At 30.9% G+C, this 26,923-nt stretch overlaps 1 protein-coding gene across 1 annotated transcript in view; it reads left to right on the top strand.

The window, feature by feature from the left end:
• LOC129000314 (voltage-dependent T-type calcium channel subunit alpha-1G-like) overlaps positions 1-26,923 on the top strand; it is a 167,071-nt gene that overhangs the window by 43,148 nt on the left and 97,000 nt on the right. Inside the window, exon 3 of the mRNA XM_054427276.1 lies at positions 6,877-6,974. Within this exon, the coding sequence (XP_054283251.1) occupies positions 6,877-6,974 (98 nt within the window). The remainder of the gene's footprint in view (positions 1-6,876; positions 6,975-26,923) is intronic.

Genomic DNA, 26,923 nt, shown 5'->3' with positions numbered 1-26,923 from the left:
CGTTTAAGGGTTCAAAATGGCAGATTCAAGACATTTTTGAACGGCTGCAATTTTTGAATCGGTTGCCCATTTAACTTTCCGGTTTGCTGCATTGCTTTAAGTTCAATAAGACCTTTAATTTGATGTACATATCAACCTATGCTTACCTTTAAGATTTTCAACTTACTCCCTATAGCCATACCTAGGCCATACCCCATAAGGGACATCCGATCATCATGTACACTAACAAGTAGCTTACTATGACCAGTTTGGTTAGATGATAAATTTGACAATTTTGACATATAACAAATTTGGATGTGACTTTTCGTTTTTAAGTCGTCCTAAGACTTAATTGTCACCCTGTGTTATAAAACTACTTAATTATTTACTTACCATAGTAAAACAAGTCAAGATTATTTGCATAAAATTGCATGGTAATCTTACAAAATTATTGCATAAAATATCCATAGAATTTTTGTCCCATATTGAACGAGTTGACTAATTGATTATTGTTGGAAAATCACTATTTACAACCGATCTTCACAATTCTTTATTATTCTGTATTTTACTTGGTTACTGGTCAAATAACAGCCTGTATGGGCATCATTTTTGCAGTATCTGCTAGAGCCTTTGAATATTTAGATCTCTGTGTCGTTTTCTGGGAAGGGTCTGCAACATACTGCGTTTACGCGCTACGCTGAATGTATAAGTGAATATGCGGTTTTAAGCGCCTTACAAATATAAAAGTGTTTCTTATGGATTCTATTTCAATTTGGTTTATTTATATGATCGAAGAGGAAATATGACACTATGAGATGACTCTCATAAAACATATATTGCATAAAATCACTATACATTCTTCGTGTTTCGATCCAGATTATAAGTTATGGTCCTTTGTCTAGCCAGTTATTCCTTTTGAATTCAACAAGATTTTTCATATATATTATGTCCCGCCATTACTTTCTAGAACGCTAGTTTCTAGCCCGGAACTGGTTTACACATTACTTCAGGCTAGTCTTAGAGGGGCACGGCAACATCGTGTAGATAAAATCGATTGGTGATTGGCGTAATTTGAACCCGGGACCTCCTCATGCTTGAATACTAGACCAGCTGGCTCCCAAAATGAATGAGCTTAGTTAAGACTGTTCAATCCGAACAAGTAATATTCGCATGTTTCCCCTACACGGAAATACCCAATATCTGTAGTAGGCCTACTGACTAACTGTTGCAAGGTAGGACATTAGATTAAACATAGGTCTACGATTAGATCTAGACAATGAGCTAATTTACTTTATACATATAAATAAACTTATGTTGATTATTTATATTTATAATAGGTATATTTTCGTTGATCATGTTGAATCGGGGTGTGATAACCGGGCGTTATGGTGCTTTAAAGTTGCTAAACCTTTTTTCAATTCTCGCCATAACATATTACTAAAATGCCAAATTTTCATTACAGTTATGGAAGTAGAGCTTGAACAAACAAACTATATAACGAACCGTGTACTAAATCGTTGCTGTATGCTAAACGGTTAGGAAAATAATTGCAGACACACAACAGTATATTTAAAATTCCCCTGTTATTCTTAGAGAGGATAAGTAAACTGTTGTAAGCATAGTAAGCTTGTTAATGGACATAATGTTTTGATCAAATTTGACAAATGTATTATTTGATAATAAGCTATCAGTGTTTCCTTAATAAATAACTTAATTTCATTCCCTGTACCAACAGAACTAACTACTAATAACAGTCTATGTTATTTAAAGTAAATAAAACCAAAGTGTAGATACAGTAATAGTAAACATTTTATAGGCAAATGGAAATTCGCTTAGTTAGCAAAATTGTTGGGACATGTCCTTACTTGCTGAATAATATCAATATCCATTTTAAATTGAATATATTTAGTTAGTCTTAACTAATCTGATGCATTTTGGGAGTAAGCTGGTCTAGTGTTTGAGCACGGGGCTTCGGAGTCCGAGGTCCCGGGTTGAAATCCCTCCAATCACCAATTGATTTTATCTATATGGTAATGCGGCAACCCTCTAATACTAGGCTGAAGTAATGTGTAAAACAGTTCCAGGCTAGAAACTAGTGTTCTAGAATGTAAAGGTGGGACATAATATAAATGAAAAAATCTCATACCCCTTTAGACAGAAACGGTTAGTTGAATTGCAAACGGTTTGCTGAATTGTTTGTGAGTGTTGAATCAATATTTTGCCTCAAGCGAATCACGTCGACTAAGTGAGAAAAGTTGTTGAACTTGAAAGCTACTTTACGACTTACACTGTTCGAAGTTAAATACCTGAGAAACAGTTAATACCTGTGATTTTTGTAAAAATAAATGTTACGTATAACTATCACAAATTGTTCGTCATATTTACTATGGTCGCGCTATTTCATTATATTTTCATATTCAAATACTTATAAGTTTAAATCGTTGATAGATGTTATAGACGCTTTTCACGCTGTGAGTCATTTAGAAAAAACACATTATTCGTAAAGAATTTTTTAACTATTATGATAAATTCACGATTCACGATTATTAGAATAGTTAGCGGAATTCTCCGCTTAAGCTTACGTTTACAGGTTACGAAAATGGAAACCTAATGTTTAGGAATGAAACGTTGTTAGCTGTGTAACGATTAAAGACAGATTGAGGTTTCCCTCAATTTGGGAATTGGCTCAATTACTTCGTGAGATTCGCGTCGTTTGTTTCTTAATGGCTCATCGGAGACTTACCTCCCTCCCTGTATTTACCACAGGTACCTTTCAGGTCAGAGGTTTACTTTTTTCATGTTCTGTATTCACAAAATGTGTCCAACAAACAATAATATGCCTGGATTTAATAGGGTGTTTTTCAGTCAATAATTGAGGTTTTATGACTTTTTATTTGGTCAAATACGTCTATATACATTTTGTTTCTCCATTACTGTCCCATTCATTTTACATAAGCTTAGCTTTAAACGTGTAAACAAATTTGCCATTACATACAGACCTGTATTCCAAGTAAGCCAAATATATAGAGTGGGAAAAGGTCCCGGGAACAACTGAGCCCAAAATGACAGCCGTTAAAAGATTCAAAATTGCAAATATATTTTTTTTTTTACTGCTGCAGTTTTCGACTCTATGGTCCATTTAAGTTCGGGTTTGGAGCATGTTATTTTGCATGTTACATCATGCTAGAGCGTTTCACGGTATCATCACGAAGATCAAATCAATTCTTGGCTATTGGTGGGTTTTGAACCCAGGATCTTAGAGATCGGAGCTCACTCCCCAAATGTTTATCTAATGTAAGTGTTTAACTTCATTGACAAAACTAATTCATATATACATTAAGTTCTATCACACTCGTATCACAGTTGATTTTACAATCTATACGTGTTTCTATAATAATGTTATTAAACTTTTGTAATCAAGCAAGTTATAACTTCCTGTGTTACTTGCTTTTTAAAGTGACTAAACAGGATTTCATAAAGGACGCCAGGCTAACCACATAATCTGTAGTATACCGAGTATTTCGCGGTTTTACTATTTGAGTTGAATATGCTACTGTTATGTTGCAAAAACATTTCAGCAAATTTGCAATCAAATAATTATACTAGGCATTTATACTATACTCATTGAGGTAATAAACTCTACGTCAAAGAAAATTCACTTTAATAGTAGTGTACCATTTATTCAAATAGGTCATATTTAATAGCTTTAATGCATTTGTCATTTGTCATAGGTTTGTATTTTCAGTTAATTTTTTATTTTTTAACAAATATTTTACGTACTAGTGTACATGATGCTCTAATTCTCAATTGCAAAGAATTAAAGAAGTTATTTCAAAACTAATAACCGTCATTATTTACAATGAGTTTAAAAGAGTCAACTCAAAGATTACCGGCATGTAACTCATGGAGATACTCAAGATGTATATAACAGTAATCAACAAGCACTATTCGTCAGTAGTATGTTTCAAAAGAATGGCTTTTAATTGTTAACTTCAATTGGGTCCTTTTATCGAAAAGTTTGGTTAGGTTTGGTTAGAATGTATCCTGCATCATCATTACGTTAGTTAAGAGGCTAAAGTGTGGTGTTTAGCAGGCTCTAAGTCCTGCCAATCACTAATTGCAAATTGATGGTTGGTAATCACTTAATCCTGTAATTTGTTGAATGCCCCGGTCATGGACTATGCTAGAACCACCTATCTAAGAACCGAACATGTCTGTGTACTATTAAACCACTCCATCGAACGACATACTGTACATATATTACAATTATAACTAAGGTCCATCCTAGAATCACCTACCAACCGGACATGTCTGTGTACTAGAAAACCACTCCATGGAACGACATACTGTACATATATTACAATTATAACTAAGGTCCATCCTAGAACCACCTACCAACCGGACATGTCTGTGTACTAGAAAACCACTCCATGGAACGACATACTGTACATATATTATAATTATAACTAAGGTACATGTTATAACAAGTCAGTGACATCTAATTGATAATTAAATGTGTTTCTCTTATAAAGAAAATACAGTAAAATTTAGTACTGTAGGTCTTGCATTAATTTGAATATACCATAAAATATTTATATTCACTATATTAATTGTGCAAAATGGTGTATCAGTAAAGGTTTTGCGCATACAATTCAATCGTTTGCAATGAGAGAATGAAATATCACAAATATGTTTGTCAAAGACTGAAAAAAATACTAAGTTGGTTAACGAATGTAATCCCTTTGATTTTTATGTCCATGTTAAATTATTACAATTATTTCTTACTTTTATATTAACGAATAGTTTTTTTTTTTATCCTGTTAATTAATCCTCTAAACTGTGTGGTAATCAGATCATGAGTTCATAGCTTTCAGTTAAACGTGCAACCATCACTCAAAGTCAGCTTAGACTCTGCTTACTGCTAGGTTGTGAATTATGCAGGCTTGTAAATAAACTTTACAAATTAAATAAACAGTCTATTTTATTATAGAAAATGTATTAAATGCACTAAAAGTGAAATTGTTAACATATATTATCACACAAATACCTGTTCGACATTAATATTTATTTTATCGTGTTCTATTATAATAGATCAATAATATTTTATGAGCACATTCATCAATATGCTATGTGATTTATTAGTCCTTCATTTATTAGCTTTCAAAAACACAAATTTTACATTTTTCATTCAAAAAGATATTCTTTCATATTTTTTTCTGAATTAAGTCTTTGAAATTGTCCATACAATCACACATGAATAGTGAATCGACATGTTCTTCATTAAAATTATATTTACTTTGAGGTACCTTGCAAAAAATGTTATTTATTGATACGCATTACATCACAATGAACATTTACTTCAGAAGTAGTCATTTTCTTACGTAGCCTATATATACTTTTGTCGTTAGATTTTTACAAAAATTATGCCAATTATTCTTTTATAGTGTGTTTTTATTTTATTTATATGGCCTCCTTCATACGATGATACTTGAGGAGGACTTGTTTGAGGAAGGATGTGATGGTGTTTAATTCCGTTCAAACTTAGCAGTATTAAAAGGCTTATGATTAAGAGGGAATGAAGTATTTAAAAGTATTTCACACTTTTCATTGTTCATCTTTACTATTTTTTCGTAATCAAAAATTTTTATAGCGTTTAAAAAGCAATTTAATCATAACTAAATATTGAACGTCAGCCAATTTTACTAAACGTGTCCAGTCATTATTAGGCCAAAATAGTCATTTATTTACCTAAACATTAAATGAGACCTAACCTTTTGACCACAAAGCATTTACTATATTATCACGATTACTGAACCATTTTGATAAAAAGGTTCAAGTCACAAACGACGAAACGCGACCTCAAAGCTAATGAAATCTTGTAATCCTCAAACTTTTCTTCCATTTCAAACTGCCTTAATTCACTTTCATCCCTGGTCCCGCTTCAGCTTACAGCTTGTCTTAACATTCAATCGTGTTTAATATAAATTATTCTTTTGATTAATTTTTACTTTCTTGTTCGGTATATCATTAGTCGATAGTTAATCATGTCATTAACTATCATGACTAAGAGTTTTTGTTTTAAGTTTTAATTTAAAAAATATATCACTATGGTAGTTGGTTAGTAATTTTCTTCTTTTAACACTAATTCACTGTGTAACGAAAAAGTTAAGGATAAATAAATCACCTCCATTTCATTAACAATTCGAGTAATTTAGTGATATGAGGTGTTTAATAAATCAATCTACATTCTATGCATGCAATAAATATAAAAACTAGTTTAAATTCAATATAGTTTTTGCTAAATTATTCGTATTTATTAGCTCTTAAGTAAATAATTTGTTGATCATTTTTTCTTGTAAGTTTCAAATAACTTCCGTTCTCATCATCCCCCTATAACGGTAAAAGTAACCTTAGGTATGGTGATACCTGCGGAAAAATATTTCTATACCCTACATAACATTCTGCCTAGATTTGCATACTACTGTAAAAGGATGAGCAATAATACGATTTCATTTGTATCAATTGTGTGGTCCAGGTACTTCAATATACATGCTTTCGTCCTGACATCTCAATCATGACTTTGTTATTGCACCTCATTATAGCGTACAACCTTTGACTATCCAAAAGTCACGATACAACTTAGGGTTGTGGTTACATATGTTTGCATTACCAAAAATATTGTTTTAATGGTAATGCAAAAAGATATTTTCCACTTCGTGCTATCGATTAATGACCTATTAGTCAATAAAATTTTGAATAGTAAATTTAATAACCAAACTTTGGAACAGCCTATGACGTCATTTGAGGTCTACTTAACAGAGGAGTAATGTGCATTATTGTATATAAACCAGGTGCACAGCTGCTGTATGGATTGAAATTATTTTCTTTTGTTTTCAGGATGCTCGAGTATTGTTTGAATGTGGAGAACATTAACCTGACAGCCATCAGAACTATTCGAGTACTAAGACCACTACGAGCCATCAACAGAATACCGAGTAAGTAGCTGATTATTACATTGATAAACATTCTGTTGTTGACTATACCAAAACAATATTCAGAGGGTTAAACTCGTGTAAGATCGTCCATCGTTGTTTCTTAGGAGTTGTTGTGGACGCAATCGAGTTTTTATTATGATTACCTATCAGTATTTATGAGAATCTGGAGTTCTCATATTAATACAGCGACCAATTAAGTATTAAACACCTTAAATACACTTATTTTAACAAGTTAACATAAATAAATTACCATAGCAGTTTATTTTTTCATGTGAAATTTCCATAGCTTTTAAATGCATATTTTAACTTGAACATGACTCATTGAATTCGAGGGGCTTACGGACAAAAATATCAATAAAGCTGTAAGTTAGTATAAAAAGAAATACGTTGTAATGCAAATTTGTTTTAAAACTCAAATATTCGCAACAGTTGCACTGTTCTGTATTTCATCAAAAGACTGATAAATAAAGTAGACTTAAATGCAAATGTTTTTATAAAACTCTTCGGATAGAAATAGTGTTTTATGGAGTAAATACTATTATTTATATAAAGGGTTGTCATCGTATGGATCTGAAAATGAATTGTATGGCCCACTGCATCCCTTAGAAACTTTAAATGTTATTAATCCTAAACATAAACTGGAAAAATAGGGAAATAAATTATTCAAAGACCTTTTTATGAAAATGAAGAAATTCCAATATAGAAATATTGGCCAAGGAGTTAAAGGGGTTTATTGGAATGAGTTGGAATGTCTGGTGCACTGGAATAAACCTTCAACCAATGAGAATCGCGATATTTCTTTACGGGCTTCAATAAAGTTTGTTAATAAACATTTGATGGGTACCTATAATGTATTAATTCAAAACTATAATTTGACCTTGTTTTTCTGCATTAAATTAAATTTAACAGCAACTTCAATTAATCTAAAACTGTTTCAACTTTGGGCTGTTTAGGTAAAAGATTGTAGATTTCTTGATTAAAATCGTTCACCTTAGGATTTGTCTTAAAACTATTACCAAACGATTAACTTATACTGTAAAAAATACAAGATGATGAATACCAATAAATTCTGTAATCCGATCTTATGATTTTTACTCAATAGATAATTTTTTACATTTTTTAGGTGTATTTCAGTCAAACCAGTGTTAAAATTAGGATTGCATTTTTTATTAGTTCTCCCTTAGTTCCTTAAGACCATTAGAACCCATACAAAAGATCTATATGATCACATAATAATGTAGGATCGTTATCATAATTCTACTGATAAATATAATTTTAGTCTTGATAATTTACCACGATGGTTTATACGTTTTTATTATTTTTTAACCAATCAAGTACAAATTATTAATATAATTAATATAATACAAATGTATTAAAAATAATGTTCTGTTAAAATGCAGTATCAATTTAAAAATATATAATTAGAAATTTGCGTTGCTTTGTGATTGGAAACAGAGTGCATAGCTATTTTAGTGGTTAAAGCTCAAGACTTTTTTCTTATGAGGTGTAGTTTAAAAACTTATTAATCACTAGTGGTGCTTTAAAGTTTAAAATCCTGACATTAGTACAAAATCACTAATTGTAATTTATTACGTAATGCGTTTATGACCCGGTAAATTAATGGTTGCCTTAAACTCTACATCAACCTGTAATACGAAAACCTCTTGTGTGAGTAACCATTTCTTTCAATGAAGGCCATGTTTTTGCAAAGTTGCCTAGTATATGAAATTAACAAAACTATAAACAAATTTAATTCAACAATAAAGGTAAAAGGTATGATTATTATGAAATTGCATGGTACTAAACAGGTGCCTAAAGGAAATTGTTTGAAGAATGTTTTGCTACGCTTGACCCTCTCCGGTCAATAATAGGATTGGTGGCCGACACAAAACAAGGTTAACCCTGCCTCAGTAAAGATTACAACGGTCCAGGGAACATCGAATGTTACGTTAAGTTAACAATGTAGGCCCAATGTTGTACAAATATCTCATACAATAAAAGGAAGTCTTAGACTCAGTAATGTGATTGAAAATCATTGAATAATTTGTAATAGATAACATTGGAAATTGTATGATTTAGTCAGTGTATATTGGAAATGTTGGATTGAATTTAAATGTTAGGTTAATACCGTTAAAGTTAATACCTATTTTTCCCTGATTATCAAATTAATTACCCATCAGATTCTTTGTCTAAAAAATAGTAACATTGCTAAATAAAAACTTGCTTAAGGTGTAGAAATTTTATTTGGTGTAGTCTTCATACTAAAGATTTAAACGCAAAATATCCATCAAGCAATATTATTTTCAATCTAAATTTACTTTCCTTACTGTCCACTGATAATTCATAGATATAATTATTGTATAAGGATTTATTTACATTTATGCTATGGATGGTTACAATCCTCCTTACATTTTTTTTGTCTTAGAACGCTTGGCTCTAGCCTGGGTTAATTTTTTCTCATTACGCCTGGAATTGCGTAGTTACCCTAGCGTAGTTACTCTATGGCAGTATCACTTAGATAAAATGCAGTGATTTGGAGGGATTTGAACCCAGGAGCTCAGGGACCGAAGTCCATTGCTCTGCCACTAGACAAGCTCACTCCCCCAATGGTTGCAATCTTCCTTACCTTAATGATCCTCCTTGAAGATTACGAATTACAACTTTTACGCTGAACGATAATAAATTGAAGACGTTGCTGAGTAGCACACACATAATAAAACAAACATCTCAAACTCCAAAATTTTTGTGGAACTGATATGATAAATCATTCAGAGGTTTACAACCATTTTATATTGTAATGCTAGTTTTAAATACCTCTATTGTTTACCTATACACTTAACGGCAAATACTAGTACATTTATTCATGTGTTGGTGTGCCAGTGTTACACTACATACAAAAATGTTTGCTTGATATCATAAAATATTTTTAACCACACTAAAATGTTTTAGCCGTTTTACATAAGTTTCTTGGAGGCCGAAAGCTACGTATTGCTGTCCAAGGTCTATATGCCAGCTGTCATTGTCGATTGGGGACCGAACACGGGTTTTACATCCCGAGGACCGAATACACAGTGGTTTGCTTATTTAAACAGCGTAATAATTAAAACATGAATATTAAATTCACAAGCAGTATGCATATGCATTGCAATAGTTTTACTGTCACCGCTGCCTAGGCAGCTATTTATTGTTATCTTTGCCGATTTCTCAATATATTTTACATAACCTTAAAGTTGAGGTAGTGTTGACTGTAAGTGTGCATTATTATTTTGGTGAATAGTGGTAATAGGGTATAGTGTGGTGAAAAATAGCGTTCGTACCACGGGCAGAAATAATTTTGAGGCTCTGGATTGTTTTAAGTTCTCAACAGAGCTTGGTCTAATCTGAAATAAAACTAGACTATGCAATACTTTGATATTATGCAGCTCACAAAGGAAAAGTGTTAAAACTGCATCGAAGTAAAATATATCACTAAATAACTTATTTAAGTAACTTATCATAGGATTTAAATCGGTACAATTTTCAACATGCCACCATTTTGTTTCTACAAATGTTAGACAGCTGAGATGTTAAAAAAATATTTTTAACCCCGTTATAAAAAAAAGGCTTTGTAGGGTTTCAAAAGGTTCATTGCATATTGTATTAAAATGTAGAAAACATAAGTACGGTAATTAAAAAATAATCTAAAGCTTTTGTAGTGCTAATTTTATTTTAAGCTTTAGAGTAGGTAGAACTAAATTTTTTGCTTAATTATGTCATTGGCTATCAACTATGGTAACCTTGTTAATGTAACTAATTAGTACAGGATTTAAATGTCACAAATGTTGCAAACTCAATTAACATAACTGTTTATTAGTTTTATTCATTCCCAGTCAATAACAGAAATTAAATAGTTAATATGACACTTGCATTTAATTACAACTGAGTTGACTAGGGTGCGTTGGGAATAAACATTCATACGTTTAATTTACAAATCACTACCTAACTCGTTGTGATTTTGTAATATATTTAATAATAATATTCATATTGTTAGGCATTAACAAAATGATTAATTAAATGATTAATTAATTAATTAAATTAATTAATTTAATTAATTAATTAAATTTTATAAAATGATGCTCACTTTTTCGAGGGACACTACAAACATACGTTGTAAAAATATTCAAAATACATAATTACTAACTCTAATTATTACCCTAAGCACTATACAATAACTCTAGGCATCTAAGTAGCTATGTAGGGGCTTAAGGTACGTTTTGCCTGAAGCGACAGGTGCGACGGTCGCGCAGCGACTGTCGCCGAGCGGCAGTCGCGGGATGGTAGACTGTTTTGCTTGGAGCGACAACTTCTTTGGCGTCACGAGACGTGGTACCGTCAGTGCACCTAACCTCAAAAGTGCTCACTAAGTATGAAGTCACTAAATAAAATCGATAAATTCACTTAGTAAAACAGGTAAAACTTAACAAATAAAGTATTCCTTATATGCCTAGTTATTTGTTATAAGAAACATTCCAAAACTGCCATGTCACAAGCCAAAATGTAATAAAATTACTCAATTTCTCCGTAAATTGCAGTACACAAGCATAACTTGAATTGGAAATCAGTGTTATAAACAACCTCCTCACAGAGTGAAAATTATATTTTATTGATTGTATTGTAAATGAAAAAAATACCAATTACATTATATACTCCATTAATATTTGAATAACCACATTACTTTAATAATTGGCATTTTATATATTTAAATATGACACGCCTGACTTTTAAGCCAATTTGATCAATAACCATTTATACAGAGCAATATTTTTTTGAATCACCTAAACGAAAATTTAATTAGAAGTCTTTTAAGTCGACAATCTAAATAACCTAACTTACTAATATATTAAAATAACTTGTAAAATAATAAGACCAAAGAAAAAAGGACAACGTCAGGTTTAAACTAACCTGACGTTGTCCTTAATTCTTTGGTCTTTGTAGGAGATATGTTTCAAATCATAAAGCGCGGGGTATTTTGCCACTTCTTCTAATAAACTGTCGTCTTCTTCACCACTAAAATTTAACTTAATCACAGACGTTGGCCAACGCCATATAGCGAAAATAAAAGGTTACCGAACTTGTCAGAAAGGTGTACACTATAAAAACAATCAGAAATGTAACTGTCGCTAAGCGACTGTCGCTCCTGACTGGTCTTGGAGCAGTACCCAGCGACTGCAGCTCGCGGCTCAAGCGACAGTAGCTCCAAGCAAAACAGGACTATGCAAAACCCCTAAGATCAGTGTCCCGCGACAGCCGCTTAGCGACAGTCGCTGCGCGACCGTCGCACCTGTCGCTCCAAGCAAAACGTACCTTTAGGTTGGATTTTACCGAATGGGTTTAATACTAAGGGGTTTAATTTTAATACTAAACACTGAATCAAATCCTTTTGTATTGAAGTAATTATAACGTGGAATTTGCGATGGGTAATAGAGGGTAACAACAATAATTTTCTAACCTACTGTACTACGGTTTGTTTGAGATTGATAGGTCTCTTTAGCCAACATGTTGTACTACAAATTTTGAAACTTATATTTATATTATTTACAAGCTTAACATTAAATGTTCCTGAGTTATGTTATGGGGTATTTATAAACACAATTAAGACATTTAGTAACGAAAAATTTTTACTTGTTTTAGAATTCATTCCCACTTGATTAAAATAAATGTAAAATAAACTCTGATGTTATACTTTTTCTTTAAGAGGATTTATTCCCGTTAGCGAATCTCAAAACGACTCTGTAAAACAAATTTCTTTCGCTACCTAAGGGAATTATAAAAAAATAGTACTTTCCCTTTATAATATATTCTTGGGACTCATTCAAACCATGAACTCTTCACGTTAAAGCACTTTTAAAGATACCTCTTTTATTGTATTTTATTTTGCAATTGGACCGCGGGGGAATACATTCAAACTATTAAATTTTTCTTTGGATGTATTTTTTCGTGTACTTTGGATGTATTTTTAAGGGGCTATTTGATAAGATTTAAATTTAATTACAACTTCAACTGGTCTACACTTATGGCACGGTTTGAGAAATAAAATCTATTTTATAGTCATATTTGTTACGATTTGTTTTATTAAATATCAATAATCAAACAATGTGCTATAGGTCTACGTTTTCATAATATGTATATTATGATGATATTTATATATAGCTTGCTCAATGTCTTGAAGATATACGTCTTTTTTAATAAATAAAAAAAGTTATGAACAAAATACCAACTGCATCTTCACGTCTGTTTAAATGTTGAAGAAAATGTTACCATCATTTATTTATTTTTGTTTTACTTTAAACTATATTTATTCCAAACATTTATGTAAATGTAAGGCATTACCTTAAGTTTCAATCTGTCTTTATTCCTAAATTATTAAAACGTTTATTTTCTCAAAAACCTATTACCAAAAAACTACTCTAAATTAATTAAGTTGTAAATCTAATGAATAACTGTTAAAATAATATATTTCGTACATATTGCAACAATATTATAGATTGGATCAATTGGAAAAAATGTTTTGCTTACCTTGAAAATTACATACTAATCCATAAAATTATCTTCTCTTATCATGCTTTAATTTTTTTTTACTTAACCGTTACCGAACAAGTTAACGAATCCATATCAAAATATTTACGTAAGTATGATTATCATGGGTAGTATGATTTGACAGTGTCAAACTTTTGTGCAGGATGCCCGAGACGGACATTTACTAACAGCTTTGAGTTTTCCGATTGCGCGATAACCCAGTGGCTCGGATGCCACCTATATTTTTAATTACCAACATAAAAACACTAAAGATCCACCCACTTAGGGTAGGAAGATTTTCTTCGGTTCAGCAGTTCTTCTACTAAATTGTATGTAGATTCATTTTTATTTTTACTCTATTAAAGTCAAGTGCAATGGAAATCTATTGGGGAATTTATGTTAACGTTGTATAACATTTACTTGTCATTAAATAACACGGATCATCTTGTGAGCCTAATTAGGCTTTGTGTTTATAAGCAGTAATTAGGTTTAATTGGATAATACGGGATTAATTCAATCCTGAACCAATCAGTACTGATCAGAGCTATTGCAGTACATACTTGACATACTTGAGGCCTCTTTGTATAATTAAATTATTTTTGTAATTTTAATAACTTTGTTTCAATTCTTGGTGTTAACATGAGTATCGCCACAATGGTACTGCTGGTTTGTGGGACAAATTTGTTTTAAAAAGCTGAATTTATTATTGTGCACTACTACTTGTACTATAAAATACCATACAATACTTATTAATTGAATATTTTCCAACTTATAACTTGTAACTTGTAACTTTTAATTGAAATTGCGACCATACGAAATAATGGATAGGTAGTTATTTTAACCCAAGTATGAATGGAGATGAGTGTAGGATGAGTGGTGTGATTTTGTAGTCTTGTTACTGACTAAGGGCGGCATGTTCCATAGACAACTGTTAATTAATAACCCATACATCCAACGGCAAAAAAGGGTTAAACCAACAGTTTATAGTGGAATCCTAACCAGATTTTTTCCTTGTAATTTACGAATTGGTCTAATTATTAGGATAGAACTGCGAATGATTGTAGTTCTCACTAGTGTGAACATTAATCTAGCAGGGAGTATTAAAAAAATATATATATTGTATTTTATATTTTACCTGTTTATTTAATTTTCGTTCAGTTTCCAGAAGTGAAATGTTATCCATCTACAATCTAGGGACATTTCGTAAGGGCTTTTGCCCTAACGAAACAGGTAGATATGGGATTGAATGTGGTTTATAAAAATGGCTTCATTTCTCGACACCTACGCTCCTTTTTAGCTGCACCTGCTACTAAGTGCATACAATCCTTATTTTATTAGAATCATACACTTTTCCCATACAGGACACATTTTCTAAAGGATAAGTAGCTGTTGCCGTAGTAAGTATGGTAATAGCTCGGTAGGGACTTTTTAAACTTTCTTGTCCAATTAAGATCCATAAAAATGAATTTAATGAAAATTGTATTAATTTCATATGAAAACAAGCCAGCCTAGTTTAATGATGGGGACGGTTTTTTGATTTTGTATATGAATGTTATTTTTATATCACTAAGACAGTGTCTAAATTTACAGGTTATATTTTATTTAACACAATCTTACTCTCTAATAAAGGATTCATATACATAATACACATTTGACTTGAAATAGAACCAGTCAATGATTGTACCAAATAAAATAATTTCAATATTTCATTATGTAATAGTATATTTCGTACCTAGGGCCGAAAATGAGGTTTTGCCAGCTCGAGATAATTTCGAAAGTTCGAGACGAAGTCGAGACTTTATAAAACTATTTCGACTGGCGGTACGAACGATATTTTTCAACACACTGTACACAATTGAGAAAATATATACAATATGCACACTAACAGTCAACACAACTGCAGCTGCTAGGTTATGTAAAGCAATGTTTAGAGGAATTAGTAAAAATAACAAAACATAGTTTTTAAGCAGTGGTGGCAATAAAATAATACAATTGCAATGCATACGGATACAGCTTATGTATTTAATATACATTCATGTTGTATATTTAAGTGACAGCAGATTTTCGGCCCTAGGGCCACAAAGACATGCATGATTCGCAAATGACGACGACATCTTGTATGGACAGCAATGGAGCTTTCAGCCTCCAATTAAAGTTTGTAAAACGGATAAAAACATCGTAGTGTGGTGAAAATTTTATTGAGATGGAAGTGCTTTACCACCTTTAAATGCAGTAGTCGCTTTCCAGAAGGTAATTAATTTATCTTAATTGTTTTTCAAAAGGATAATAATTTTATATTTTTTATCGTTTCACCGTGACTATTTATTAAATTAGTATTATTGATTTTTTATTATTATTTATCATCTATACTTATTTAATACGCAAACAGGTTTTTTGTGACAATTACTCCTCCGAAACTACTGAACCGATTGACATGTTTTTGGTGTCATTGGAAAGAGGGTAACGTGAAGTTGTGCAGGAAACTTTCTTTTTAGGGAAATAATGAGAGATTGAGGCCCTGGAGCCCTTTAAAGTTTCGTATTTCTCCATAAGGATAACATGGGAGATAATTTTTATTTACAGAAACATATGTTTGTTACTTGAAAATAGTCAAAGTCTACTACATAATAATTGCTGTGTATTATGACTCTTAATGTATACCTACTACATTTCAATCAAGGATTGTGTACCTTAAAGTTTACCCATAATGGATCTTACTACTTTATTTTAATGCTGGGAATAGTAACATTTAGTGGAGAATAAGTTACCATGATTTAGAAAACTTTACTATAATAATTTATGTATTTAAATCACAAATCTTTGACATTATTAATTCATTTGAAACTAAACAGCTGATCGACAAATCAAACAAATCATCTACTTCATGTGAATAATGTTACTACACAAACATAAAATGTTTTAAAAATCTTTAACTACCTACCCTATAACCTTGCTCGCTGCCTATAACATACTTGAACTTGAACACTTATTAATTTACTAAATATAATACACATACAGCTAGAAAATGGCTGGACTGCTTCCCTTCCGAGGCTTCATTATTACTGTTTAATTTTTGTCGTCGAGTCAATATATAATACGATGAATTTGTTTTCTAAATTCATATGTTATTTTGCGGGGCATTGAGCCGCACAGGTTCACTAGTTATTTATTATTTATCTAATCCTATGAGCTATAAGATTTCATTTAAGTTCACAAAAAGGTATACAATAGATTCTCAATACGGAATTCCATATTTCCCGCCTTCATTTTGACCAAAGCAAAACATGTACTGCATCTAAATTGCTTTTCGTACATCGCAGACGATCTCAAGGCTAAACTATTGATTATACTTCAGCTATGAGTATTGCTTATGCTAATAATTTCACAGAATATTTTTTGCTAAAGATTTAAACTTTTCATACTTTTCATTTAATTTTTCATGTTTCACAAATAAATCAAATTTTGTATAACTACTTTTCATCATTTAAAGTGTCAATTTCATAAAATTTTATAAACTAAAGACAATTGCAAATGTTTTAGTGAAATATGTTTTAACTACAGTAGGAAAGCGTCAGTATCCTATTTTAAAAAACCATGACTAAGTACAAAAACAATTTATTATAATGGTTGGAAACGAAATATTAATCCTGTTCAATAGATATGTTGTACAATTTTTACTAAATCTAGCTATATTTTGAATCAATGTAAACTTTACTATGGTATGAACGTACTGGTCACTAAAGGTATTCTTTGATTCCTCAAATACGATTGCGATTATGAAGTCATTTTATTAACAAATAAGATTTCCATTTCATTCATAATTAAAAACGTCCATTAGTCTGATGAAAATTAATTTTACAATGAGAGTTCCTCTTGAATATGGTCAAAGAGTTTTCAATTAAGGTTTGTGAAGATCAAATGCCGGAGGTTTCCCCGGAATTTTCTAATTGCAGAGAAATAACTCAAAACTTTCACTCATTGTCGCACCTTATTGGATTTTTAACGTTAAATGGTTTCCTTTCAATACGTTACCATTTGTACTGTATGGAACATTAATTGTTTTAATAATACTCTAGTTGTGATTTCCTAAGGTTTCGATGTATGTATATAATTTAGTAAATATTCTTTTAAATAAAAAATATATCGATTAAACATCACAAAGAAACTAGGTTATTTAGTATTTAATAGCCTACTAATTAATGTACGTACGTGCATTTTACTTTTATTATCGAAATACATCAATAAAGATGAACATATAGTTTACATTTTTAAACATGAAACCACACTCCAAAAATCCAATGTATGTCAAAATTAGCTTTGTGATTTTACTGAGGGAATTTTAACTGTACGAGTTACAACAATATTAAAAATGCCTTTAAACAACTTGAATTCCTTAATAATAACTTTGATTATTATTCTCTACTGCTTAACAACTCTATACGCTTAACAGTTTTATCTAATACCATTGAAACGGATGGAATGAAAATAACGTTGAGTCACGTAGAAATTTCAATTCTACTTTTTGAATAGTTTATACACCAAAATAAGGAATATTGTAGGGCATTAAATATTTTATTTGCAATAGATTAACCTTAAATAAGATCAACGAAGTCACATGTACTTAAAATGTATTACATTCTAACTATTTTATAAGCTTAGAGCTTATATTTTACTTAGAGCTAAAAATATGGTAACCTAAATTTTAAAATAAATGAAACTATATAAAATCCTCTTTCCCTTTCCAGGAAACACTTCCCCAGAGGATTTTAAAACTTCCGCTGTGTCGCAAAATTATAGCACAGATTTTCTTATGTTACTTATTCATTTCAATAACCGGTATTATTATTTACAGCAGATGTTCCGTAGATAGTGAATTCACAATGGATTTATATGAAAACTCGTCGTTTTAGCTAAGTAAACGTTTTTGGTTGGAAATAATGTTGCAGAATACATAAAAAATTAATTTGGTTAAATTAACATATCGATTTCATTAACATAAATAGTTTATAGGTACATGCCAACAATCTACTACTTCATGTAAAAAAATATAAGTAGCCCCTAAATAAAATACAAAGATAAACAGTTTGTTAATTATTATATCTTTTATTGCTGACAATATTCCCGTCGCGGAGCACGGGCGGTTAACTAGTACATTATTTACGCGACATCCATTGTTGTAGTTTGACTAAATTAAACTAATAATAAAACAAAACAAACGTAAAAATATCTTGATTGTGATTTCTTTCCGCGTCAGGTGCAGTCTGGACGGGTTTGTGCATGTCAGGACATGTTTCGCGATGCTGCAAAACCCTCAAACAAACAAAATGAGGTAATCTAACCTGTGACTATTGATTAGAGTTAAGTTATTTAATATTTTGCTAATATAAAATGTACTAAAGGAACGTGTATTAAAACAATTATGTATGTTCGAAATGTAAAACAATAACAATTGCTATTTTTTAACTATCACCATTAAAATAAAGAACCAACACTTCTATATACAACCATACCATTACTTTAATCATCTTATAAGTGCTAAATATAATTGTTGACATATATAATCGATGACGATCGATTTTAATCTGTGAAGATTATTGTACTGACTCATTTTGAGATAAAAAAAAAAACTATATAAGCAATACATTTTTAGTCGTTTCACAAAGTATGTAGCCTTGTTGCCTGGTTCTATTGCAACTTATTTGTATTGATCATGTTTCTAGGTCAAATGTGGTTTTAATTTCTAAATAATTCAATGCTAATTTAAACTTTAAGTCGTGGTTTTTCCATCTTCTGGTAGATTTAGTGGTTAGGTTTAGCTAAAGTGGTTTGGAGTGGTTTTGCTAGATTGATCGGTTAAAACTTTGCTCTTAGAGTAGAGAGGCTTACAACTTTCGAAATAGCGAATAGTTGTTGAAATGTTAACTACGACTTGGACAACCATAAATGTATATTATATTTAAGAAAGAATAACAATTTTGTGATACTCAATTTTTAAATCGCACCATAATTTTATTAACCAATTAGTTCTTGTACGACTCAAGAACTGACATGTAAAATGTTATATTTATGAATTTTGCGTTTTGAAAATTACGGTAATAAAAAGCTTTTAACCAATTTTATTTTGCCTCCCTTGCTGTTACACACAAAATCATAAAGACGAACTGAAAAAACTTTATTTTTTATTAATGTTGCAAAATTTAAAATTTTAATTTTATTTCAAGCAAGAATGAAGACTGTTTTTCTTCGTTCTTCACAAATTGCGTAAGGTGATGAATTATGTAAAGGTGCGTGTAAACATTTACTGTTCATCCCTTTTCAATTTTCTTTGTTTAACGTTGAGATCAGTTTCCGGTGCTATATCGGTTAAAAAAATATTCGTAACTACATCCTTAAGATTAATATGATTTTATGTTTTACATCCTATTCGGAGAGAAAAAGGTTATATGGTTTGAAATATTTTTTAAGGTTATTAATTTAACTATGATACCTGAATACATTTATTTACTCCACACATATACTATTGGGCTATTATTCTAACACAATAAGTCCTCAAATAAAGCTACTGGTGAAAAAAATATATAATACTGAAACAAATTTTATTTATAAGTCGTGTAAATTATTCCTTAACTTATTGATGAGCTACTTAAATTTCACTTCTAATTTCTTTTAGCACTCAACAAGATAAAAAGAAGCAAAGTAACTTATTGTGAATACACCGGAGATCGAATCCATTCCATCTTACTGTTTTTTATTCAAATATACTATACTATTATATACTATTATATTTTTCGTATACTATACTAGTTTTGGTCCCTTTCTCTACTAAACAAAATGGTACCACCCCCATGCTTCAGAAGTACTTTTGTGATTTTTTTCCATTAAATATAGCAGTTACTCCTACCGCTTGCCCATGCTAAGCGTTGTTGGCCATAAAATGTTTCAGATACACAGTTACAGCGTTCTGGGTTCGAATTCTGTCAATCATTAAGTTGAGGTATATTTTTCCATGAAATGTGTTCATAAAAGGAACATGTTATTAGGTATCCGTTGTAATGACTATTAACGATTTTATAACATATATTTAATTAAAATGGCTGCCAGAATATAGTTTTTTTGACGTGAATCTTAAGTTCAATATAGTATTAGTTTCTGGATTATTTAAGGGATAGAAAAGTTTCCTATGCATTAGGTTATATGTAACATAATAATGATAATTAGGTGTTCTATAACTTTGACTGATCAGCAGATTTTAACAGATAAAATTATACTAAAAAATGAACGAAAGATATACGTTGACAATAGCGTTTTTTGACATTTTAAGCACATCAAGGTTACTTTCAAAATCAAAATGACAGAATAAAATATATATTATATTTATGCTTAACGACACCCAATAATAATAATAAAACGCCGGTTGAATGTAAAAATCAATAATATACATCAATCGCAAAATGTTAAAAACAGTTCCCAAACTAAAAAAATATAAATAAAGCAACATTGTTAATTAGTAGACAGAAAATACACAGTACACACCAAACAGTTTGTACGTGTTCTGATGTAAGTGGATTCAGAGATAATGATTGTTTGTGTAACTACCCACGTGTACAAACATGTTAGGATGTGATTGCTCAAACATGTCCAAGCACGTTCGAACATGCCTGTCCAACTGTCAGACCACAAGAATTGCCATTGCAAACATTGCTTTGGTTAACAACTGATTGGTGAATAGAATCGTTAAAGTGAAAATTGTTATAGACTTTTGTCCCTTCACTTAAATTAGTGTATATCTCCAGGTATAAGAAGGTTTTTGCAAGTGTTGTTGTTGTTGTTGTTTGAGAAATGTTATGTAAACGGCTGCAAATGCCAAGATTACACATTTTTGTGTAAGTTTGAATAAAGTTTCAAAACATATAGAAAATGGTATACAGGGTGTTGAAAATGTCTGGAACCAACATTATATCTGGTGAGTGGTTAAAAAAAAACAACTGATATATTGTGTACGGATTTACTATGGTTTTACCTATCTTTTGGTGCCTAATGAAAATTTTTACCACTTATAGGGAACGTCCTGTGGAGGATGCAGTAAAAAGTTTTAATGGAAGCCTATGGTAAATGATACATCATTTTAAAGGCCATTTTTTTCTGAGTAAGGAGCACAAGTTTCATCTCAAAAGGACCACCCTAGCAAAAATGGCGACTGTTAGAAATTTAAAAAACCACTTATAGGGAACGGAATTTTTAAATTTCAAACAGTCGCCATTTTCGCTAGGGTGGTCCTTTTGAGATGAAACTTGTGGCTCCTTACTCAGAAAAAAATGGCCTTTAAAATGATGTATCATTTACCATAGGCTTCCATTAAAACTTTTTACTGCATCCTCCACAGAACGTTCCCTATAAGCGGTTTATTAAATTTCTAACAGTCGCCATTTTTGCTAGGGTGGTCCTTTTGAGATGAAACTTGTGGCTCCTTACTCAGAAAAAAATGGCCTTTAAAATGATGTATCATTTACCATAGGCTTCCATTAAAACTTTTTACTGCATCCTCCACAGGCCGTTCCCTATAAGTGGTAAACATTTTCATTAGGCACCAAAAGATAGGTAAAACCATATTATATCCGTACACAAAATATCAGTTGTTTTTCTTTAACCACTCACCAGATATAATGTTGGTTCCAGACATTTTCAACACCCTGTATATCAGTGAAGTTTTCTCAGAAACTTTTAGGTTATCGACTCAGGAAAAACCCGGAAGTCTCAAGAGGTCTTTGTGTGTTTCCGGTCTGTCGTCCAATCACAACAACTCTGTTTGTCCGGTTCCTCTCAAGTCCGATTCTTTAAGACCTTTAGAAGACGCTTCTATAAAGATAGACTTTTACAACTGAAATTACATGTGTTAAATTGTATGTACATATACATAAAGAATTAGTAGTTGATATTCTAGTGAATCCTTTTTTCTTTAGTGAAATATATTTAGAAAATACATGTTACCATTCAATTAATAAGGGTGTTTTTATAAAAACTTCCTTCTTTATTCATGTAAAAACTGCAATAGATAGAAATATGCAATTTGCTGGAATCATCAATTGACGTTGAGGCCACAACTGTTGGGAATTCAACGTTACAAAACACTCTTAGGCCTTTTACGAAAATCGCACTCCTTCACCTTAAAAAATGCTTTACTCCTAAAACTTGTAAGATCTAAAATATAGGATAAAAAACACTTCAAATATATATTTATAGAATAAAATTATTTTTGAATCATCTCAACACTAAACCAAGTTTACTGAAGAGTTTGATATACCTAACGTTCAATATTCAATTTAACCAACATAGCCTATTCAATTTAAAACTAGAAGGAGATCTGCTTGATATGATGTTCTCAAATGGGACAACATTTAGGAAGTTGCAAAGTCTGGGGGTTATTGGTGATGGTAAAATTATACAGCATTGCATATTGCAACACTCCATTGCCACTCATGCAAGTTCAGACTTGAAACTAGGATTCCAGGACATTGTCTGAATCTACATTATTTTGCATATAACCTAAATATTCGGAGATATGACTTTGTTTTTATCCATATTATTATTTATCTATTATATAAACGAATGTGTGTTTAACCTGAAAACCAATCAAATAACAAAAATAATACACCTACAGAAATAACCTGGTTACTTTATTCAGTAATTTGGTCTATAGGTATTGGCACCAGTGATAATTTTAGTAAAGGACTGATAAGAACTCTATGCTTATGTTGATAACAGAACGTATTGTTTCAACATATTTGTTGTAAACATTGGGTTCATATCAGTCTTTCACTAAAATTATCACTCGCAACAATAAACCCTACCTATAGAGTTATAAATATTAACGTGGGTCTAATTTTAAAATTCAAACATAATATTTTGACATCCTAAAATGTAAGTAATGACCACAAAAATATTGTATACAATGTATTCTATTTTTTACACAAATATTTTAAAAACCAATTATTACATTAAATTCTTTGTTTAAACGAGACATGCAGTGTTTGACTAATGTAGGTACAACATATTCTAATCAGTAATTTTATATAGGCCCCAAAGTATCTAATATCTTTGACCCGATTGTTATGTGTTGTCTAACAAACTTTAAAAGCACAAGAGTCCTGGTAATAAAGGAACCAAGCAGCATCGGTTCCCTTTGATTTCAGTATTATTAGTAAGTATACGTTAATGTATTCATATTACTCTATATCTTTATTTCGTGTATCGATTTAACGGAATTTTTAGTTTATTAAATTATATTTTATTTTGTTATTTTATTTTCGTTATATATTAAATTGTTGTATATTCGTTTATGCAGGGCGTTTTTAACAAGTTACAAGTAACATAGGATACATTTTTAAGATTAAACAAGCTCAGATTTTGGTATCCGTGTATTTTTTTATTTCATTGTCAATCAGATGATATACATTGTTGCATAATGATTTTAAGCTTTATTGGTAATTTAACGCGAATGAGTCTCAACTTGAGAAAAAAAACCACATTTATTCTTATTAAAAATTAATTATCAATAACTTTAAACTGAGCAGAGCGAGTGAAGCTCTTATACCTCGACTCTTATGCATTTCGTAATACGCAAACTCGTTCTAGACTGCTGAAGCAATTTTCAAATTTTCAAATTTCGCTTTTAGATAAAAGACCAAATCGGTGAGTGTTAACAACTATATGGCGTTAAAAAAATCTCTAAGGAATCCACCCCACGGGCCCCTAAAATAATGGGATCATTGTTATAGTTATAAAACATATAACCGTAGTGAGTTCTCAATGTGAGATTCTATATTTCGCGCCTTCATTTTGATTAAAGCAAAACGTGTACTGCACCCGAATTGCGGTTCATACAGTGAAGGCGTTTCCTTCTATTGAACTTGGAACATTATTTCTACTGCATTATTTTGTTTTATTTAAAAAGTTCTAAATCTATTTTTTAAACATATTGTACAAAGTAAATTGAATTTAAATATTGGTAACAATGAGCCTAGGTTTACACAGTTAAAAACAAGATTCGTTATTTTCCCAATAAATTACAAATCGGAACTTCTAATTAAACCGGATTTATGTTTAACCTCACATACAATGAACGCTATAATGTTGCTCATTTTTATGTATTGATTTTCTCCTTTATAATGTGTTACCGGTACTACAAATTATTGCTATAAGCTATAAATTATTGCAACAAAGTTTGTAAATTAAAATTTATGCACATTCTGCCATGCGTTACATAAATTAATTGTAAAACGTTAATTGTAAAATGCCATTGGTATATATCAAAACCTATATCCCGTTCCAACTAATTTAAAAAGCCCATTTGTCTAATAGCCCAACATTAATTATACCCTGAAGGTTTCTAGTGAATGGCGAAAGAGTTTTCAATTACGGTTAGTGAAGATCAAATGCCGGAGGTTTCCCTGGAATTTTCTAATTGCAGAGAAATAACTCAAAACTTTCTCGCAGCGCGGATCTTTATTGGATTTCCAGCCGTAAATAGTTACCCTTCATGCTATTACCTTTTATTTATCACCCATTCAATTTGTGTTTTTATAACAGGTTATTTATTATTCCCAAACTATGAACTGACGTCTTATAATAATTGGATTGTGTACAATGGGTCAAATTAAATTGCTCAATACAGGGTGATTGGTACTCAGTGTGACAGAAATTTTTTGGTGTAAGTACAAAAGAAATGAAGTGTGATGATGCATATAAAATGTTCCAAGTCTAAAAACTAGCTTCCCAAAAAATATTTTTAGTTTTTCATAAATAGCCATGCTTTTAAACTTAATACAGCGATTTCTCAGTTACCTGTATATGGATTTCAGTAGATAATGTCATTTTCGTCTTTTACATTAAATTTTTAATAAGAATAATAGAAAATGACGGAGGATCCGTTGTAAAAGCTCCATTGTAAATAGATTCAAAGATAAAAGTTAAGATGTTTGATAAAAATTTAAAAAACAATGGTCAATGCATTTTTCACACCCTGTATACAAGAAAGTGTTAGAATATGTTAAAAACTGCGCCATTTTATAAGATTTCCAACCATATGCTACACTATTGAGGTTTAGATATTTTGTTTTTGTTTTAGTGTTTTGAATGCCAGAAAACAGGGAACTTTTTTACTGTTTTACAGTTCAAGCTGAAACAAAAATACAACTTTTGAATACATGCCGACTTTCTATGTTTTAAATGTTAAAGACACCATGCTTTGTAGTCTTCAAACCACTAAAGCGTACATAAGCAGACATAAAGCTCAATGGTGTAGCATATGGTTGGACAGCTTATAAAATGCCACAGTTTTTAACATATTCCGACTCTTTCTTGTATACAGGGTGTGAACAAATGCAATTGACCAATGTTTTTTTTTTAATTTGTATCAAACAACTTAATTTTTATCTTTGAATCTATTTACAATGAAGTTTTTACAACTGATCCCCGTCATTTTCCATTATTCTTATTCAAAATTTAATGTACAACACGAAAATGACATTATCTACTCAAATCCATTTACATGTAATTGATAAATAGCTGTATTAAATTCAAAAACATAGTTATTTTTGAAGAAACATAAAATAATTCTTTGGGAAGCTAATTTTTGGACTTGGAACATTTTATATGCATCATCACACTGCATTTATTTGTACTTACACCAAAAAAATTTTGTCACACTGAGTACCAATCACCCTGTATATTGAAAATGAATAAAAGTAATTTCTTATTATCAGTAATGTTGCAAACCTTCTTGCAATTAATTTTTTTAACGATGGTCTTTAATCTCGCAAAATAAATATGTGTCAAACTATATTTTGATCACACGAAAACAATAGAACATCTTCCTGTACCGGTAAACCGGAAATCTCAAGAGATTTCAAACCTCATTTCCACCTTGTCAACCAATCTCAGCACAGATGACCAGATAAATATATTCTCACCAATGCTTACCTTGGTGATAAATCATTTTCAAAACTGGTGTGTAATCTCTTTAAACGAAATGATAGTTTGGTTTTAAGCGATCAAAATACATATTTTTTGTAAGTGGCATTGCTGCATTAAAATCAGTCAGCGTTTGATATTCTTGTGTTTGAAATTGATAATATACGCCATTATTGAGTCAACCTTTGTAGATGTATAAGCTTTACCCCAACAATATTTGAGATTTGAGATTTTATACACATAAAAAAACACTTCAAGCTATTAAATCCCATTGTTTTCAAAATGTATTAAACTAAAATAATGCATTACAAAAATAATAACCACTGAGTGACACAAATCATCGATCATAATTTATCATACATTTATGGATGGTGAAAATACCACAAAATGTGAAAAGATCAGGCAGCGGATTCCTGTCATGTCGG

The sequence above is a fragment of the Macrosteles quadrilineatus genome, unplaced genomic scaffold, assembly GCF_028750875.1.
Source record: "Macrosteles quadrilineatus isolate MER2022 unplaced genomic scaffold, UCM_ALF_1.0 Scaffold_8__2_contigs__length_117827958, whole genome shotgun sequence".
Taxonomy (NCBI): domain Eukaryota; kingdom Metazoa; phylum Arthropoda; class Insecta; order Hemiptera; family Cicadellidae; genus Macrosteles; species Macrosteles quadrilineatus.
The sequence above is the reverse complement of the archived record's forward strand: the minus strand, read 5'-3'. Positions and strand labels throughout refer to the sequence as shown.